This window comes from Phacochoerus africanus, chromosome 8 (genome assembly GCF_016906955.1).
Source record: "Phacochoerus africanus isolate WHEZ1 chromosome 8, ROS_Pafr_v1, whole genome shotgun sequence".
In the NCBI taxonomy this organism is placed as follows: domain Eukaryota; kingdom Metazoa; phylum Chordata; class Mammalia; order Artiodactyla; family Suidae; genus Phacochoerus; species Phacochoerus africanus.
The window spans coordinates 11,465,320-11,486,261 of record NC_062551.1 but is presented as its reverse complement, the minus strand read 5'-3'; the positions used below and the strand labels follow the sequence as shown (position 1 = coordinate 11,486,261).

General features: G+C 40.5%; 1 protein-coding gene across 5 annotated transcripts in view; it reads left to right on the top strand.

The window, feature by feature from the left end:
* The first annotated feature begins 8,055 nt into the window (after positions 1-8,055).
* Positions 8,056-20,942, top strand: part of CNTNAP4 (contactin associated protein family member 4) — a 278,641-nt gene continuing 265,754 nt past the window's right edge. For 4 of the 5 annotated variants that reach the window (XM_047790392.1, XM_047790393.1, XM_047790395.1 and 1 more), the window contains exon 1: positions 8,465-8,549. In XM_047790392.1, coding sequence (XP_047646348.1) covers positions 8,465-8,549 — 85 coding nt within the window. Of the gene's footprint in view, positions 8,550-20,942 lie in introns of all 5 variants that reach the window. The other variant, XM_047790390.1, reaches the window with a different exon arrangement.

Below are 20,942 nucleotides of genomic sequence, written 5' to 3'. Positions count from 1 at the left end.
CTAATGATGTAGCAATCTCACTCTGAGATGTTTACAGATACGAGCTGGAAACTTGTGTCCACATGGAATACTGCACGTGATTGTTTATAGAAGCTTTATTAATAACTGCCCCAAACTGGAAGCAGCCAAGAAGTCCTTCAATCATGAATGGATAAACAAAAAATGGCATACTCAAACAATGGAGTGTTTTAAAGCAATAAAAAGAAAGGAGCTCTTAAGCTATGAAAAGCATAGGGTGAATCTTAAACATGCATTGCTAAGCAAAAGAAGCCAGACTGGAAAGGCTACATACTTTCATTCATGACATGACATGACATTTCTAAAAACGCAATGACATGACATTCTTAAAAAGGCAAGACTATGAGGATTGTAAAAAAGATAGTGGTTTCCATGGGGTTGGGGGAAGCGTAGGAAAGAGTTAAATAGGTAAAAGATAGGGGAATTTTTTTAAGGCCAAGGACCATTTTGTGTTCTACTGTAAGTATGGGTACATGACACTGTGTATTTGTCAGAAAGCACAGAACCCTCAGAACCTCACAGCTCAGAGTCCACCCTGATATGAGAAAATTAGAAAAAAAAATTGTTTAGGAGGGCAGAATTCCCTGGACGGAATGTAGAGTGTGACCAAATGCAACCTTATGCAACGGGATGGGGAAAAAGCTTCTGAACTAATTAACTTTGGAAATGAGTGGAGTCTGTAAGACTAAAGAAATGGTACCCGAGCGCTACACTCACTTGGTAAAGATATGTTCCATGAGAGTACAGATTATAAATTGTGGTACTCTTCTAAAGGCATATTGAATTGATCAGTTAAACAAATGGTGGTAGATAATGGGAGACAAATGTCTGACTGTTGGAATGGAAGTTCACTGATAAGAAAAAGAAGAAGGTGGAATAGTCCTGGTGGTAACAGGTTCGAGTTGAAGATGTCAGCATGAAGTCCTCTTTGGCTTAATATAGGTACCAAGAGATATACATACAAATATGTATAGATATCTGGCTATAAGCACATTAGTATGTATGCATATATTTCTTTGCTCTTTTAGCTGAGAGGACCTAGAATTAAGGATACAACAAGGACACCTAGCATCTAGATCTTGGTGTCTGATACCCTGCTCCAGGAAGAAGAACCAGGGCTCTTGAAAGAAATAACTGAATCTAGGACTGGGACAGGGAGTGTAAAAGATGAGCTAGAACAGTCAGTGCTTTCCAGGGGTTAGGTGGGGAGAAATGAGTAGGTAGAACACAGAGGATTTTTAAGGCAGTGAAAATGCTCTGTATACGGATAAAATGATGGGTCTGTGTCACTATACATTTGTCCAAACCACTGAATGTACAACACAACGAGTGAATTCTAAAGTAAACTATGGACTTCAGGAGTTCCCCGGTGGCCTAGCAGTTAGGGATCTGGTGTTGTCACACTGTGGCTGAAGTTGCTGCTGTGACACGGGTTTGATCCCTGCTCTGGGAACGTCTGCATGCTGCAGATGCAGCCAGAAAACAAACAAACACACCCAACTATGGACTTTAGATGATTAAGATGTGTCAGTGTAGGTTTGTCCTTGGTAATAAATGTACCACTGGTGACTGATGTTGACGAGGGGGGAGGCTTTGCACAGAAGGGGATAGAGAGGATGAGGGAACTCTCTGTGCCTTTCTCTCAACTTTGTCCTAAAAATGAAAAACTAAAAAAAAAAAAAAAAGAGCTTAAAGAATTTTGTGGTGCCAGAAAGTAAGGAAGTAAGCACGCTCAAGTGTGCTTGTATACGTGTGTGTGTGCGTCCTCAGACAGACACACACAATGATGGAGGGACATCAGAAGGATATCGAAAACGGGGTCCTATTGAAAACGTTGGTGATGGAAACCATTTGCTCTAAAGGTGGAACAATTTGAGCAAAAAATAAAGTAATATTGGATTATAAGCTAACATATATGAAAAGGATCCATGACTCCATTTAATTGGTTTAATAAGTAACTTGGAAGAACAGACAGATCTGTCATGTGGAAGAATTGCAAATGATTTATAGAGATACTCTGCCCTCAAGGAGGGGGAGTACGACTCCCCATCCTCACGTATGGCATACGATGGTGACTTGCTCCCAAAAAGGAAGGAAGAAAGGATGAAAAAAAAGAAAAGTAAGCTGACAGGAGGAAACACACACACACCTTCTCCTGCAAGTGATCTAGTCAATATCATCAATGAAAAGTCATGCTAATGATATGTATTCTTGATATGGCGGCTACCTTCGTAACCTCTTAAAAACTCATCATCCTCGTTTGATCATACAGAAAACAACAGACGAATTCCAATACAGGACGTTGTACAAAGTAGAGGACCAGTATGCCTCAAAACTGTTAAAATAATAAAGAATAGGGAAAGTCTGAGAGACAGTTATCTCCAGAAGCACCCTAAGGAGGCACAAATACTACATATAATGTAGTATATCCTGGATGGGATCCTAGAACACAAAAAGTACATTAGGCGAAATGGAGGGTATCTGAGTAAGATATAAACTTTTCATTCATAAAAACATATCAATGTTGATCCATTAATTATAACAAATGTACCAAACTAATATAAGATAATCAGTAATAGGGAAACTGTGCATGTGTTAGGGGGGTGGCAAGTAAGTGGGACATTTCTGTACTATCTTTGTAAATATCTAAAAATGTTTAAAATTAATTTTTTTAAGCAATACTTAATATTAAATATTTAAAATGTTCAAAATAACATTTAAAAATGAAGACTTTCAAAAGGCATTAAAGACATCACACTCACTGCACATTTTAATCAGAATAGCTAGAAAATCCTAAATACTCTCTATGAAAAACTGTATTTCATTTTAAATTTTGTTGAATTATGCAGACTATGTATAGAGATGCATATCTATAGTCTTCTGAACAGAGCACCTCGCATTGCCTGTAACTTTTAATTTGCAAATTGTCTTCATTATGTAAAGATTGTGTCAGGTAAGATGTTAATAGGAAAAGTGCCCTGCTAGAGAGGGGGGCGTTTGCAAAGCTGCAAAACTCAGTATTTATACTATTATCAAAGTCATCACTTAAACTACTTGTAACACAGTAATTAAAAGAGAAAGCAAAATAATAATACTTAGGGCAAAATAAAGATCATTTACAAAAGCGCCTCTACGTTACAGAGGTTTTTTTTTTTGGTTTTGGTTTTTGGGTTTTTTTTGCTGCATCTGCAGGATATGGAAGTTCCTGGGCCAGGGATTGAATCTGAGTTGCAGTTGCAACCTATGCCACAGCGACAGTAACGCCAGATCCTCAACCGACTACACTGGGTGAAGCGCCAACCTGAGCCACTACAGAGCCAATGCTGGATCCATTAATATTTTATTAATGGTATTTGCTTTTATTTTGTAGTACATTTTCAGGACCTGAAACTATTAACTCGATAAAATTTCAATCCTAACAATAACAACTAATGAATATTTTTGTATGTTGACTGTTATGGCAAAGAAAACATTCTTTATATGCAGGGTAAATATATTTGGGAAGGGGCTTTTGGCAAAAATGTTACTGCCTCATAAATATATTTCTGAGGCCAATTTCAATGTGTGTAGGGTGCTAAGTGACAAGCAATTCTCAGACACCAGCAGCGTGTCCAGAGATCATATCAGATTCCATAGGTTAAGGGTTCGGTCCTGGAAGACTGCCACCCTGCCCTCACTTCAGACTTCAGTCACAAGTCTCGTTGTTACCTGCGCTTCTGACTGACCCGCTATTCATCAGAGGTTCCCATGACTCGCTCCGTGGGTTAAATTAATTTGCTAGAGTGGCTCCCAGAACGCAGAGAAACGTTGTACCTACTAGGTGAGTGGTTTATTGTAAAAAGGTGTAACTCAGGTTCAGCCAGATGAAGAGGTGCATAGGACAAGGTCTGGGGAAGGGGCATGGAGCTGCCACACCTCCTCCGGGAGAATCGCTCTCCTCTCCACGTGTTCACCAACCTAGAAGCTCTCAGAATCCTGTCCTTTTGGATTTTTATGGAAGCATTAATTACCTAGGCATGATTGATTCAACTTCTAGCCCCTCTTCCCTCCGTGGAGCTCACGGGTGAGATTGAAAGCTCCAATTCTCAAATCACATGATTGGTTCTCCCAGCCCTCAGCCTCCAGCTTTAGCTGCTTCTGAAAGTCACCTCATTCACATAACACAAGACACTTTTATCACCGGCAACACATAGGAAATTCCAAGGCTTGTGGGGAGCTCTAGAGCCAGGACTCATGGAGGAAGACCAAATATATATATATGAATTCAGATGACCCAAATGTGTTTTTCATAAATCACGAAAAGAATCAATTTTGAGTAGTGCTATCAACAAAACTGTAGAATAGGATGCATAGCCTCTCTTTCCTCCAGGGAGACATCCACAGATCAATTGCCTCTGTAAGAAATCCAGAAACCAGTGAAGAGGTGCAGACACCAGATAAAATAATTCACATGAATCGGGGAAACCAAGGAGTCTCATTTTAAACTCCTTCTAGTCTTCCGATGTGACTTTGTTCCACTCTGACCTAATGGTCCTTTTCCAATCGGAAGCCCAGTCCGGGAGCCTCTGTGTACCCTGTGGTAGGACATCCAGTTCTCTGGCAAGTTGTACTAAGAGGAAATGGAAATCCCTATTTTGCAAATTCTAACATTTCAACTTGATTTATAATGCTTTCTCAGGCAGGGTCTGGCCCATAATATGCATATGCCAAACCTGAAGCACCAGCAGTTGTTTTTATCTTAATCAGTGGAAAATATAACCACAAATGCATACACGGGGAGAAATGATTTGTGACGTCTGAATCAGCAGTACGGTAATGGGCAAAATGAGGTCTCTATGCTTTTCTGATTTTTCCCATTCAGACTCGATTCCCCTCTCCCCCCCCCTCCCCCGCCGCCCCCGACATTAAGCACCGCTCTGGTAGGGATGGACAAAAGCAGCACAAGTCAGGTCTTGGTGGCCAGCTCTCTTCTGCCACCAATGAGTCATGTCCCTCTGGCAAGCCGTAATTCCTGTCCTCATCAGATTTCGAGTCTGTGCAAAGTGAGCTGTAAGATACAATGATTACAAGAACAACATGGATTGTTAACTCTCAGGGGCTTTCATTTTACTGGCATGGTCTCAGTCTTGAGGTGGGTATGCTTGGTTCACAGGTGAGGAAAATAAGAACCAGGGCTGATATGCAGCTTGTTCAGGGCAGGCTGGTTGGAGGAAGCCCTGGAGCAGCCCTTGAACCTGGGCCGCCAGACTCCGATTTTGCCCACCCAAACCATCGCTCACAATGCAGAGATTCAAAGCCAGGGAGTAATTGCAACCTCGCTAGGTGCTAGGCACTCAGTAGGGGGTTGTCACCCATTAGATCCCAATGGTTCTTTAACCATTATTCTCTTATATGTTTTTTTAAAAAAGGGGGAATCAAAGACCAGAATAATTGAGTCACTTAAGCAGAACCACAGTGAAAGCTGAACGCATCTCTAGGTCTCTCTGGTTTGTAATGTCCAGATGCTCTCCACTGTATCACGTGGTCCATGTGGCTCTCTCCCCTCTGTGGCCATCAGGCACAGTCCGGTGGTGGAGTGGCTTGAAATGCTCAGGAGTTCTATTCAGTGCCAGCCTCCAGCTCCTTCTGTTCCCATAGCTCACGGACATGGAAAAATCCATCATTAATAGCTGCTATGAAAACTGACACTTTCTCTTAAAGAAGTTATTATTGCTAGGGGAGGTTCATTTATTTTTCATTTTTGATATAATCCTTTAAAAGACATTCTCTAATTGGTTTTATGGGTTTTCATAGGAAGACACCTTTTCTTTCTTTTTTTTTCCTGTTGTTTTTTCAGGGCCGCACCCGTGGCACATGGAAGTTCACAGGCTAGGGGCCGAATTGGAGCTGTAGCCACCGGCCTACACCGCAGCTCACAGTAACACCAGATCTGAGCTGCATCATGGCAACGCCAGATCCTTAGCCCATGGAGCGAGGCCAGGGATCAAACCTGCATCCTCATGGGTGCTAGTCAGATTCATTCCCATGGAGCCACTATGGGAACTCCAAGACAACTTTTCAAGAAAGCCTGAGACTTCTTCCCTGCTGTAGGGTCATTGAAGGAAATTATTTTAGAGCTTTGCAGACTGAAATACAGACCCCAGTCACTGCGGCGCTGTGGACATCTTGCTTAACTTCACTGAGGTTCCATCTGTTTTTTAAATCGGCATGTTGATATGTCCCTCAAGGATTGCTATAATGATTTCATTAGATAACAAACAGCATATAATATGTGTTCAACAATATTTAATCCTCTTTAAGGGGGAAGAGGAGGGAGTGGGAGGGACTGGGAGCTTGGGGTAAATAGTGGCAGAATGTTGCCTTCGGGATGGCTTAGCAATGGGATCCTGCTGTGTAGCACTGGGAACCCTTGTCTAGTCACTTATGATGAAACATGTAATGTGAGAAAAAAGAATGTAGACATGTAAGTGTAACTGGGTCACCATGCCGTACAGTAGAAAAAATACATATATAAATGATGATTAAAAAAACCCCTCTTCACTAACCACTTAATCAGGAATTGTCAATTTGTATCTGCTTTTGCTTGACATGTTATGTTCAAAAATAACAAAATCAGAATGTAGTCCTAGAAATACAGAGTCAACCCTCAAGCAATGACCTTTCTTTTCCACTGCCTTTTTTTTTTTTTTTTTTTTCCCTTGCCAGGTTTTCACTGCCACAGACAGAGGTCAGGAAGGAGCTGTATTCTTATCTTGCGGCAGCAAGTCCCAGGGAGAGAGCAGTAAAATTGGAGTCAGAAAACCAAAGCTCAAGCCTCAGTGCTTTACTTAGTAACTCTGTGATCTCGAGTTGTTTAAATTCCCTGTTCTTGTTTTCTCATCTGCAAAACAGGCAAAGTAAAATGATCTCCTCTGCTGTGTTTGTAGGCAAGAGTTAGCTCTTACAGTTTTATGGGAAAACACTTCTGTCCGTTCCCTTTTATTTCATTCATTCCATAGCAAAGTTGTTGCTGCCGAAGGCTCGTTTCTTCTGATGTGTAATCATCAGGAAGTGCTTGAGAACCTCAGGATTCCTGGTCTATAAAATTTAGCAGAGCATCACTAAATATCTTGACATTTAATTTCAAGAGATTATTTATCATTCTGTGACATTCTGTGATTCAGTTATTATTATGTGGTATGAACTCCATTATTTTAGTATTCTGTTCGAGAACTGGCCGTATCCATGGATCAGCCATTAGAAGAGTGATTTTTCTGTAGTCTGTGGTCTTCTGAACTCAACTTGACACTTCTCTCCTTTAGACTATTTGAATTACATCTTTATATTGTTTAGGTTTGGGGTGTGTGTGTGGGTGTGTGGGTGTGTGTGTGTGTGTGTGAGCTCCCTTTCTTCAGTATCCTATCCATTTTATTTTTGGGCCTTTTGGGAATTGTTATTAAAGACTTTGATGGTAGAATGCCACTGTGAATTCACAGCCTGATGCATTCAAATAATCTATCCAAAGCATTCAGTTTGTGGATCTGTACTCCTGATGCACTAAAATAAGAAATTTTAATTTCTTGCAGACTATTACTAGATGATTTTAAATATCTGCCAAACAGGAATGTCTGTTTGCTTGTGAGGCATTTCCATAATAAAATCCTGGCACCAGAGCTGAAGAGGATAGTTTTATATAAACAGAGAAAAACAACAGCAAGAATTTTCCCCAAGGACGGTTTTAGCTACAATTTACCAGTGCGGCTTAGTTATTGCTGTCTCATTTGATGCTTTTGTTTTGCAACAAAACACAATTTTACCTGGATGCCCTCCCGGCTGATCAGGAATCAGCTCGGTCGGTTGACTGGCTCTGCCGAAGGCAAGACCTTCGGAAAATCAGGAGGCGCCACCGCCTGGCCCCTCCCCCCACCGACATCTCCGGAGGGGAGAAAAGGGTTAAGGATTATTGAAGAATCGAGCAGAGGGGAGGGAGCCCCGAGGAGGCCGGGGAGCTGCAGGCCGCGCCTCCAGGTCCGGCTTTCATCACAGAGCAGCGCGCTTGGAGCTCTGAGCGCGGCTGTGGATTAGGAGGACGGATGCGGCTGCCAATTTCTGGGACCACGGCTGAGAGGAGTGGGCGTGGCCTCGGCGGTGTGGATGCTCCTTAGAAAAGATGCTGGGCGCTTTTCAGGGAGCAGTCAGGGCTGTGGTGTGTGTGTGTTTGTGTGTGTGAGAGTGAGAGGGAGGGAAGGAGAGAGGGAGAGGGAGAGAGAGAGAGGAAGAGAGAGAGGGAGGGAGGGTTGGGGGGGGAGGAAAAGAGAGAGAGAGAGAGAGAAGCGAAGGAAGGAGAGAGGCTGAGAGACCCAGAGGTGCCGAAGACCCAGACAGAACTGGGAGAGGGACAGAGAACGCGACCCGATCCCTTGGAGAGCCACTCAAGATCTTTTGGGGAGGCCAGATAAATGTGAACATGGGGTCTGTCACCGGAGCTGTCCTCAAGATGCTACTTCTGCTATCTACTCCAAATTGGAACAGGGTTTTAGCTGGGAATTCCTGTAAGTATCCAGCAAATGATTTAAAACTTGCAGGGGGCCTCTCTGCAAAACTTTAATTCTCTTGTTTTTTATGATTATTATTTACAACTGGAATTGCCGCAAAGCATATTGCTATAAATGAAGCATCACTTAAAAATCTTGCACATATGATTGGGTCGACACATGTCATTCCTTTTGGTCTGGTCAGAATATGCAAAGTGTCATTTGTCTTTTTGTCTAGGCGCAGCATCTTATCCTCTGGTCTTTGTGTGTTCCCTGAGAAGGCTCAAGTTCTAGTAAAACACTAAATGAGCGTCTTGACCAGAGAATGGCCTGTGCATGGCTTCCTTTCTTTCCTTTTTTAGGTTTACTAGATTTTATTGGAATTGAGTCTAACAGGAAAACAACTGGCAGACTTTACACTATGCTGCATTAGCTTAGGTTTCTGAAGTTTGCTATTTGGCAGCCTGATGGCTGGCTGCATCTATAAAATGATGCCAGAATAATAGCTGAGATGTACTGCAGAATTCAGGGGCACAGTTGGTGGAGGTAAACTTCAATATTAAAAATTGCGCCCTCGCTGCTCTAAGAATGAGACTTGAACATTTCTGGGAGAAGGGGCTTGCTTCCTACATGCTGTGTCCTGAAAAAAACAAACAAACAAACAAACAAAAAACAAAAAAAAACCCAACAAAAAAATTCAGATGATTTCCTGAACATTCAGATGATTTCTTTGGTGGCCAAATTTTTAACTTTGTACATGTGTGTTTGAATATGCTGGTTCTGAATTAATGGACTCAGGGAAGATTTATTAAGATCGTATTTCTAATTTGAGTATCATCCAAAATAATGTGGCAGAGAGCCCTTCTTCCACTTTGTTTGAGAGATAAGAAAAAGTTGTCAAAGTTCTTTGGCTTAAAATCTCAAAAATGGGAGCATTTTCCCTCTCCTTTGATGAGTGATCAACAAGCTCAGCAAATACAACTTTTTCTCTCTTTCCTGGATTTTAAAGGAAAAGCTCATCTGCTTTTCAAGAAAGAGCTATGAGGCCTCTTCAGGAATTTATGTTACTGCTGTTCAGCCAGGTTTGGGTTTGGGGGACACGAATACGCCAGTGAGCAGGCATTTGTTATGACACATCCCTGGAGTGTACGAAAGTGCTCTGATGTGGGAAGAGCGTTGTAAAGGACCTCACTGGCACCAGTCAAATGATCATTTACCCTGTGTGGCCACGGGGATTTCGTGCTCCCCTTCAGTATCATCGCATGTCCTGGTGTCATCTGTCACTGTGAAAGAACTTCACTCAGGCCCTGCCCTGCGCTGCTGTTTAAATTTTGGGATGTCAGAATCCCGTGAGTCAGTGAACGGTGCATGTTTTCACCTAGTCAAAAATCTTGGCATGCTGGTAGCACTTGACAAACATTACAACAAACAATAACAACACAGAGCCACATGCACACACACTCACACACACACACACACACACAGTTTTGTAGAAAAGTAATTCATCGTACAACTATCGAAGTTCAACAAAAAAGGAAGGCACTAGAGGTCACTCTTACAATGTAAAGTGCATCACTTGAAGCTTCAGTCCCTTTAGAAAAGCAGAGCTTAAATCTGGCCTAGAGGCAGTCTTGTCTTTCCAATAGGCAGCCTGTTTGAGTTGATAATCAATGTGATGGACTGGGCTACTAGTTGTTTCCATTTCTTTGTTTTCTTTAAGGCCGGTCAAAGGCAGATCAGCATTAAATAGCTTTCTTTGTAATAATATCTTCTATAAAGGAAAGATGAGCTCTTCGAGAAGATCCGAGGGGAGCAGAATATTCATGGGTGCTCAGCTGTGGCTGGGCCTCTCCCAACGCTCAAAATTTCAATGCTTGTTCTACACTCTTTTTCAGTGTTGGTTTACTCTTCAGGAAGCAGTTTAATGCTTTTTAAAAACATTTCATAAACTTAGAGAACCTATAACATTTTAGATAATTAGGAGCATTTCAATATTAAAGTTGGAATTCTTGGCTACCGCTCTAAGAGTTGAGTATTCTTTAAATCATAATTGAAGTTGCAATTGAAAAATGCAATTAGATGACTTCAGATCCTTAAAGGTGTATTTAGTAATTTCTTGGTGGTATCACATTGACAGTATGATTTGTAGCAGTAGATGTAAAAGAAAAAATTCATTTCCCAATTTTTATTTCGCTGTTCAATATTTAGTAAGTATTTTTTTGGGGAAAGGAAGCAACATCTACTTACTAACAAGTCATGGTGCTTCATATGTGTATCTTTTTTTTGAAAAGCAAGTCTGTATGTTTACCAGCAAGGTAGGAATTCCCTGTATGGGTAAGTGACCTTCAACCAGAATAAGTATCTTTAAGTATTATAAGAACTCCAGTGGTTCTTTTGGACAAGCCTTTATATTAAAACACGAATCAGTCTTGATCACCAATATTAAAATCAGGGAGAACGGAATAAAAATAAAGGAAATTAAAGGTCTGTCTCTCAGATGAATACAAAGATAGTTTCCCTCTATTTACAGCTGATTCACCAGAAGCAAATCTACTAAGCACTGACTCATCTCAAGACTGCCCAAGGCTGCCACTGTGAAAGCTTTCATGGGACAGGATCTTGTACATTAGGGACAGCTCATGGATTAGCTGCATTTTCATATGAATGTTAGTTGTTCTAAGTAATCAATAAGGTACCTTTAGGAGGATTCTGTGCAAACAGATATACATGTTCATGTGTATGTATTTGTGTGTGTGTGAATATATCCATATATTTATATAAACATATATGAACCACTAGGCACATCTTTAGTGGCTATGATTCCTCCTCTTCTGCCTAAAGATGACATATGTTGAATGGACCACATTCTTTGACTCCTAGCGCCCAGCTTGACATTAAAAAAGCACTGAACCAGCTTCAGGTCTTTCCTCCTTGCTCTGGTCAAGGTGAGTTTGTTATTATGTTGAAGGGTTCCTTCCATGAAAGTTTAGAGTCCGATCCTTCTAGAAGACCTTCCTCTTTGTTAATTGCAGGGGCTGTTGGTTTCTTCACTTGCTCCTAAGAGAGATGCACTGAGAAGGGGGTCATCTCTTTCATCATTGCTCTTGTGAACCCACAGTTTCCTTCTGAGCATTAAGGCATTGCTGAAGGAGGGCTGACATGCTACAAAAGAAGAACAGGTGTAAGTCGTAAGGCAACTAAGAGGTTTGCTTTTGTTTTTGCTCTTGCAGATCATGTGATGGAAACTCTCTGACTTCAGGCATATTGAGAATACTTAATGCTCACCAGGTAGACTTATGAATGACATAATTAGAAGTTAATTTCTCATGGAGTTCTTTCTTTTCCCTAATTGGAATAAAGGCTATGTCTGATATCTACCCTGAAAGAAGCACTAAAGAATATGTTGAAATTAATAGGCGGAAGTAATGACTTGAGTAGATGATGACTCTTGTGGGTTCTGGGATGCCCCCTAAACGCTCCTGGACAGATTCTCTAAGTGTTAAAATTCAACTTTGTACTTCTTTCTAGAAACTTCCTTCTTCTTCTCCTCCTCACACCCGACTTCCTTTCCATAGCAAAAAATGACCAGATGACAGTAGTAGAGCACTGATAAAATACAATTATATGATGCAACACAAAGGGGTTGGCCTTTGGGTATAAAGGTGAATCTGAACTTTGTCTCTCTTGTTTTTAACAGCAATGCTGATGTGTTTCAATCAGTCTGGTGCATTCTCCCCTCTCCTGATTGTACACATCCCAAATCATTTCTGACTGGGAAGCCTCCAGCTATGGGGATAACACAGCTCGTAGCCAACACAGGGACTGAGCACATGACTTTCACATGACACCAAGTGCTTTACTTTAAGTAAAAAAAAAAAATTAATGTCGTCTAAAATTAAATTTCAGAATTTGTACCATATATAGACAATTCCTTTAGGGGAGCTCACCTCTATATCAAGATTGAATTAATTTACCTCTTCAATGAAAACAAATTAATAGAATTGTATAACATCAATTGTAACATAATGTAATATTTTGTTCAGAGGATGGTAAAATATGACCCATGGGCCACATCTGGCCCACTGCCTGTTATGTGTAGCCTGTGAGCTGAGAATGCTTTTTACATTTTTAAATGTTTGAAAAAATTAGACAAATAATTTTGGGGGGCACAAAAGAATTATATGCAACTGAAACTTCAGTTGTTCATTCTTCACATTAGTAGACCTGTATGGCAAAACTTTATACTCGATTATTATATTTTTAGTTTTATCAATAAAATTATCTTAAAATTGACTACCCTTTTGTTATACAGGGACCTATATAGTATTCTTTACTCTCTGGCTCTTTATAGAAAGAGTTCATTGACTTTAGATTTAAATAGTATGCAATGACAGAGTTCCCGTTGTGGCTCAGTGGTTGATGAATCCAACTAGGTACCATGAGGATGTGGGTTCGATCCCTGGCCTCACTCGGTGGGTTAAGGATCCGGTGTTGCCGTGAGCTGTGGTGTAGGTCACAGACGCATCTCAGATCCTGTGTTGCTGTGGCTCTGGTGTAGGCCAGAGGTTACAGCTCCGATTAGACCCCTAGCCTGGGAACCTCCACATGACATGGGTATGGCCCTAGAAAAGACAAAAAGACACACACACACAAAATAGTATGCAATGTAATATAATGATGAGACATGGATAGTGTATAAGTTATATGCCGCGATGATAAAATTTAGTCTTTATTATTCAGAACACAAATTGAGGAATTGTGGTGCTGGAGGTAATGCTTCTACTGCCAGAAACTATCACAGAAAAAGCCTTTGTTAGTATTTTCTTCATATGTGTCTTCCTAAAAACCGTATTCTTCAGAAATACTGCTATTTCCATATGTATGAATTATTTATAACTATTAGCAAAGTTTCAGCAGTTTTGGTTGCTAAAGAGGCACTTTCAATCTCAAGTAATCCCGTTAGTATAAGAAGTTCAATAAAGTGTATAAGTAATTACATCTTAGATATTTTGAATGAAAATTCTGTTGTTATTTTATACTTTCATGGGTGCAAAATATTCCACTTCATACTAATCAGGAACTTGCATTTGAAATTGCTGTTTGTATGAGGGAAACGATCTCACTGCAGAGTGTTCTTGTCCCTGTGACTTTTACAGTATCAGCTTCCTCAAAATTCTGAAATTGGCAAACTTTCTAGAATAAATTGAAAAATAGATTTTCATTTAAGCACTGCCCACTGAGAATTCATAATAATTAAGCAGGTGCCTTTCACCTCCTCATGCCAAGGTAATGAATTTTTATGTAAATGCCTTGTCCATTTGGAATTTATTTGATTTTCATTTCCAAGAACTGATGAGGGGCCTTCAGTGGCCATCAGTGTTTGTTAAAAGTTTAAGGAAGTTAAAAAATATGATAGGGTATATAGAATATTTACAAAGTTCTTTTCATTGAAATTTCACTGTAGCGCTTTTTCCCCAAACAAATGGCCATCTGTTGAAATTAATTTATTTTTCATAATACTGCTGCTGATGATTCAGCTCTGATGCAGATTTCCGTCTTATCAAAAGACCAATTTCCGGATCAAAGACAGCCTAGGACCGTCTCATAGAGCTCACTTCATGTCACTGACTCTGGGTGTCGACAAGAATGATGATGGGGTCCATGACTTTCCACAGCAAACAGATGATAAAGGATACTGACATTCACATTACATGGTTCTGGACTTTTTTACAAGAGAGTAGCAGTCTTGCTTTGCAAACACCTATTTTTCACCATTTGATGCTATATGTAGAGCCTGAATCCCCTTTCTTTAGAAAATCACGTATTGGGGCCTTAATAGTGTCAATGCATGAATCACATGACTGATGAGTTGGGTTATTTAAGATGTTCTTCTCTATCCTTTTAAAAAATCTTTTCCTTTCCTCCTTTGTGACCGACAATTTACAGAGTGGCTTCGCACCTGAAAACGGTAGGAAGAATAGTAAGAATGAATCCAGCATTGTTATATAAATCCCAGATATGCACATTCAGATTGGTAGGTGAATGTTTCTGGTGAAATATGAAATAATGCAGACTTTGACTTTTTCAATGGCCTGGTGTTTCCATTGATGCTTAGCTTAGTTCTTTTTTTCATTTTTATCGATTCAGTAATCTTGGCCTCAATAACTTATTTAGTATTTGCTTAGAATTATTGCAGTTTTTTCAAGTTAACACATATGATAAGGAAGGATTGACCCATCAGACAATATGTGCTTAAAATAGGGGATGTTTTGTGAGTTAACCATGATCATGAGATGAAGCGAGCTGTGTTCTTGGTGGTGGTGGTGGGGGGTGAATTTCCATAGAGTATATGGATCATTTTTTTAATGAGTGTTTCAGTTGACAGCTTTTAGAGGTACTTTTCAACAAACAGATCTTTAAAAATACATCTTGAATTGTAGCCTCAAATGCTAAGGTCAGTTTGATTTTGGTCTCTTCAAAAATAAAAATCGCAGAAAGAGAATTAAATGCCCCAAACTAAATGCAGATCAAAAATTATGGTGCTTTAGAAGGCCTTGTGGCTCTCACTGGAAGTCCTTCAGGGAAGAAGGAATGCATCAAAAATCTCAATTAACTGAATATCCTTAAATGAACAATTTACCCACAAGATTAATATTGTCATTTGAAGGCTTTGAGGGTTTTTTTTCTTTTTTCTTTTTTCTTTTTTTGTCTCTTTAGGGCCACACCCAGGGCACGTGGAGGTTCCCAGGCTGGGGGTCCCGTCGAAGTTGTAGCTGCCAGCCTACGGCCTACACCACAGCCACAGCAACACCAGATCCTAGCCGCGTCTGTGACCTACACCACAACGCATGGCAACGCAGGATCCTTCACCCACTGAGTGAGACCAGGGATCGCACCTACGTCCTCATGGATCCTAGTCAAATTTGTTTCCCCTAAGCCATGATGGAAACTTCAGAGGGTTTTTTCTTTGTTTGTTTGTTTGTTTGTTTGTTTAAAACTTCTTGAGAAATAATGGGTCGTTTACCCATAACACCAAGCTATAATAAATGGTTTTCTAAATAACCCAGATGTCATTGACCATTGGATTATCTTCTTAGTTCCCTTTGGGGAAGAAATGTCATGGCTGAGATTTTAACTTTTAAATTTCTTCAGTGAATTCTAAATCTGTCATTGTCTGGCTGTGTGCTTCAGTTAGGCATCTCTGTATATATGTGTTGATTTATGTGACGTTTATCATTCCCACTTTGTAATCTATGAATTTAGATCTTCCCTGGGATTGGTCACTCTAGGGTCTTCGTGACTCTGTTTTGGTGAAGACTGTGTCTGATGTGTTACTGTGCAAGTAAAGATAGTTTTGCTTCCCAGTTAACTTTGAGAGGATGAAGTTTTTGGCAGAATGTCTTTTGCCAGAGTATTCACATACATGGTACCTGAAATGACAGTATTACTTAATGCTAAAGAATATTACAAATTATCATTATTACTTCAGTTCTTCAGAGGAATTGGTATTTGGAAGAGGAAGAGTATGTGCTTCATTTTTTTTTTCTCCCCAGTGAATTTTCATCATGGTTCATGGGAAAGTGGTACTCTGGTCATAAAACCGGAGAAATAGCATAACAGGAGGTAAAAATGAGCCTGTTTATGTTACAGTTAATGAGTCATTCCAATGTAATAATTGGAAAAGTGAGTGAAGCCTGAAAACATTTGACATTTTAAGTAGTTTAAAATTAGTAACTATAAAATTTTTTATGCCATAAGTATTTAATAGAGCAGTGATGAAATTTACCTCTAAGATTTTTAAATCACAAAGGAAAAAAAATGGCGTGATATGTATCAGTCGGCCTATAGCTCTAACTACCTTTTGATTAAGTACCCCTTATTACTTGGCAGTGCTCTAGAATAAGATGTTATGTGCTTCTAAATTGTAAGAGACATATTTGTTTCTGTAACCATTTTTTCCCCCTCACTGGCAATTATGGTACTTAGACGTGAGGTCACAGGTTGATATTTAGTTTAGAAACGGCGGGTGAATATATAAATTCAACTGCTTTCCCAGAGTGCATTTATTGTATAGTTTTAAGACAAATGACAATCTGTAATATCGTTTTCTTCAGACGTACTCGGAAGTTGTAAGTTAGAGAGAGACCTTTTTTGAATGTCCGTGGAAGGGCATCAATGAACTGCCTTGGCAATTGGTTGCCAGCCTTGGAGCTGGTAGATGCCTGGATGACAATGAACAGACCTTTGCACCTGGCAACCCACGGCTGCTGCGAGCCGGGCAAATGCTCCTGTTACTATAAACCAATCACTCGCTTTCTCCTGTTACTATAAACCAATCCCTTTCGCATATCAGTGAGATTTTTGAGAACATTTGAGGAAGTTCAGTTTCTCTCTGGACTAATAGCTTTGTTCTAAAACATTGCCTAGGTGTTTAGGTCTTTAGTTTTCAGAGATATTGAGACGTGTTTGTCTTTTAAGATACGTTCATGTAGAGAACCAAACAGAAGGCAAGGAACTAAATGGCAAGTGGTCTGTGCGGAAATGCACTGCTGAGATGAAATTATCGTGTGTGTGTGTGCGCGCACACACATGCACATGTTGGAAGATGCTCTGGGTGCGAATTGGGAAAGAGGCCATGTTGGCAGAAAAATGGAAAAACTCCCCTAGGTGGCACATTTGTAATTAACTATTATTGGGATACCTAATACAACTTTTATTTTATTGCTACCATACCAGAATAGGCTCCAGTATAGTGTTAAAATGGCACGTGGGATTGAAGAATAGCAAGAGGTCTTTTTGGATCCAGTTTAAACTCTTCTCAAACAGAGGGACAGTGTTGCCCTTTTGTGAACCCCAAGTGCTTTATTTTCTAGGATATGCCAGGAAGACCCCCAGGGTCCCTAACACTTAGCTTATAGTCCCTCCCAGAGTGCTGGTCTTTGTGAACATGGCAATGAAAGGCAGAAAATGGCAGGAGAGATTTTGGACTTAAAAGATAAATGGACATAGAATTTAACGCTTGAAGACAACATGGTAAAGTGATACTGATACCAGGAGAAGGGCATTCTAAACGAAGTTTTGCATTTTTCGCATCATTCTCGTTTATCTCTCGTTTTGGCTGATTTTAAACAAAAAGAATCTAGCTTCAAGGTAGAAAGCTGCATGAATGCTTAGTGATCCTCATAATTAAGGATTTGTAGTACATATTTACATTTGTCATGTTTTAGATGCTTAGGACCTAATTAAAGGAACATTGCTAAAATAGAAGCTATTCTATCTAAAGTGGTGGTGAGGGAATTCTGAGCAAGGTTATAAAGCTGCTCAATTAAGCTCTTTTGTTCCATCGTGTGTATGATTTCTGTGCTTCTTTGAACTGTTGTACTTGAACATGGAGCCTATATTATAATCCTGTTAAGAAAACACCATATGCCTGTAAAATGACATAACACAACCTCTTAAGTATCATAAGATGTATAGCCCTTCCTAAAACACACGATAGGGACAGAGACTTTGGGAAAAGAACCAGGGTACATTTAAGAAAGCAAAGCACAAACACCGAAGAGAACGTTCGGTCTCTTAAACTCACAGCAACCTCTAGGATCTAATCATAAATGGCATGTGATAAAATACAATATTTCGTAGTTAGAGGTCTGCTAGAGAAATGGAAAAAGGAGGCTACCAAAAGTAAGATGCAGAATTTTAGGTACTAAGAATAAGATTAGAATCATAATAATTTGCTGTGCTTGATGCATAAAACTGAGTCATGTGCTGGTGTGGCGTTGTAAAATGATCTATTCATCTCTTGAAAGCCTGAATATGTACTTGTCTGTGGAATGTTTTTCTCTCTCTATGCGTGTGTGTATACATAGATATTTGTCAATATCGATCTATATACATAATTGAAACGTGAGTTGGATTAGAAGAAAAAGAATGTACGCAGTATCCCTAATCACCGCAACAGTCGCTGGAGAAGATGCCAGCAGTGCTCTTTCTCTGAGTGAGCGAAAGGGAGCCTTCCGTGGTCTTTTTCCTGGAGGTGAGGATGATCTGGCCGTGGCATCTGTCATCGTCGCGACTGCCAGGGCTGGTTTGGCTGCTAGGACTGGCGAGGCAGCTGTCCCCATCCTCCGTCCCCTCACTACTTCCTGTGACTCACGCAGTATTTTTAAATACTACACATACATCGTATTTTTAGGTCAGTCCACCGTAATGCATTGATATATTTAATCAATGTCTAAGGTTTTTCTCAAAAAAGAAAGTCTTGCCTTGTGGCTGTATTTCATTGCTAGCTGTTTTCAATATTAAGTTCAAACTTCTTAACATAGTAAACAAATGTCTTCCTCCTCGTATTTGCTTCGCTTTCCCCCTTTGTCTCTTTTAACTTCTTCTTCCCTCACAGTCCTGACTCTCCCCACCCCACCCATCCAGTGTCCTCTAGTGTCTGTCACCTGCACTTGACGTCTGCTTTTCCCTTTGCCTTCCATCACTTCCTCTCCATGCTCCTGGAAAAACCTGTCCTGAAAACAAGCCTCACCTCTGTCCACTGTGGGGCGTCTCACCTGATTAAACCACCTCAACTCGCTCCATTCTTTTGCAGCAGAATGGGTTCTATTCCTGATCATAGAGTAACCCATGTGATTTTTTTTTTTTTTTTTAGAAAATCTCTCTCTCTCTGCTTCCTTTTTTATTTAGAGCAAATGTCATTTGATAGCCCATGGTATCACCAGATCATTTTTGCATCATTGAGGATGTTCAATGGACAGGCAGACAAAAATTCCATCAAACATATCCAGCTAGAATAGGATCTTCTCTCCTGCACCCCAGGCCATCACTGTGCCTCTCCATCTCTGTGGCGCCTCCCAGGTCATTGCCTTTCATTTGGGAAGTTATGCTACAGAGTTCTCGCACATTTCGGGAAGAAATTTCAACTCCTTCCTCTTTCTTGCACTTCAGCTCCTTTATTTTACATGTTCCCATTTGGAGGCTTTCCTCCTTTATGAAGGGTAAAATAAAAATAAAATCAGTTTTGGAGCTCCCACGGTGACACAGGAAGATTGGCAGAGTCTCTGCAGTGCCAGGACACAGGTTCAATCCTTGGCCTGGTGCAGTGGGTTAAGGACCCAGTTGCCATAGCTATGGTGTAGGTTGCCGCTATGTATTGGTTCTGATCCCTGGCCCGGAAACTCCATATGCTGTGTGGTGCCTAAAAAAAGAAAAGAAAAAAGAAAATCAGTTTTATCTTCTTTCTTTTCATCATTAACTTTGTAAAGAGTGTACCTGGAACTTCTTTGCTCTTCTTTTGTCTGTAAACACATGCAAAACTTTTTTTACATTGCCTTTAGTAATTTTGACAAGTGTTAATGAGTTCTGAACTTTTAATTTTTTCCTTTTACTTGCATGCATTTTAAAAAATTATTTTCTTATAAAACGTCATCACTTTTTTAATGTGCCTCTCATGTTTCTTCCTGCTCGTGGTATTTCATTGCCAGAGTTTTATAGTTCATAGCTTTCCATGCATATCGATTATGTTATTAATATTGACAGATATTCCTTTTACACGGGGCTCTGTGGACTCGAAGGTGGTGGAGTGTACCTCTCAGACCTGGGAGGCAGATGTTATTACCACTATTTTACAAACTAGGGAACTGAAAATTTAGGAGGTAGGTCCAAGGCCCCTGAGTCAGACAGGATCAAGCCGGGACTTGGGCCCACTTTAATGGGTTCGGGAGCAAAGTCCTCTGCTCTTAGAAGTGGAATATCCTCATCTTCTCCGTGAACCTTTGAAGTCACCTCCCCTGAGTATGAGAACCCACACGTGCCTGTTCTCAGGGTTCCCTCCAGGCTGTGATAGGTTATAAGGTCATGTGCTTGTTTTCTTCCAAGGATTCTGTCACTTGCATGTTGCCTACAAACGTTTCTTTACTAGTTGGAGCAACGTGTCAAGCATTGCTCAGTGTCTATGGAAGTGTAGAATTTCCATATTTTAGACTAGAGAATTACCAGTCTCCCCCACCACCCTTGCTCTCTGGTACCCAAGGAGCTATCCACATTCTGTCTAAATTCCTTCTTTGAGTCAGAAGTTCCAAGAACAGGGTCTAAGGGGCTGGAACCGCTTAAATGACAAAGAAAAAGCAGCTCCTTTTTTTGAGATTGCAACACTGCCTGACCAAGGCGCTCCGCCATTTTTTCCCTTTCCTCTGTAAAACCCCTCCCTGTCCCCAGGGACCTGCTCCCTTTGGGTGCTGTGTTAGTCTGCCAGGGCTGTCCTAACAAAATATAGACTTGGTGATGAGGTGGCTTAAATGACAGAAATTTCTTTTCTCAAAATTCTAGATGCTGGAAATGAAAGATCAGGGCGCCAGGGGGAGGTTGTCTGGAGAGGCCTCGCTTCCTGGCTCATAGATGGTCACC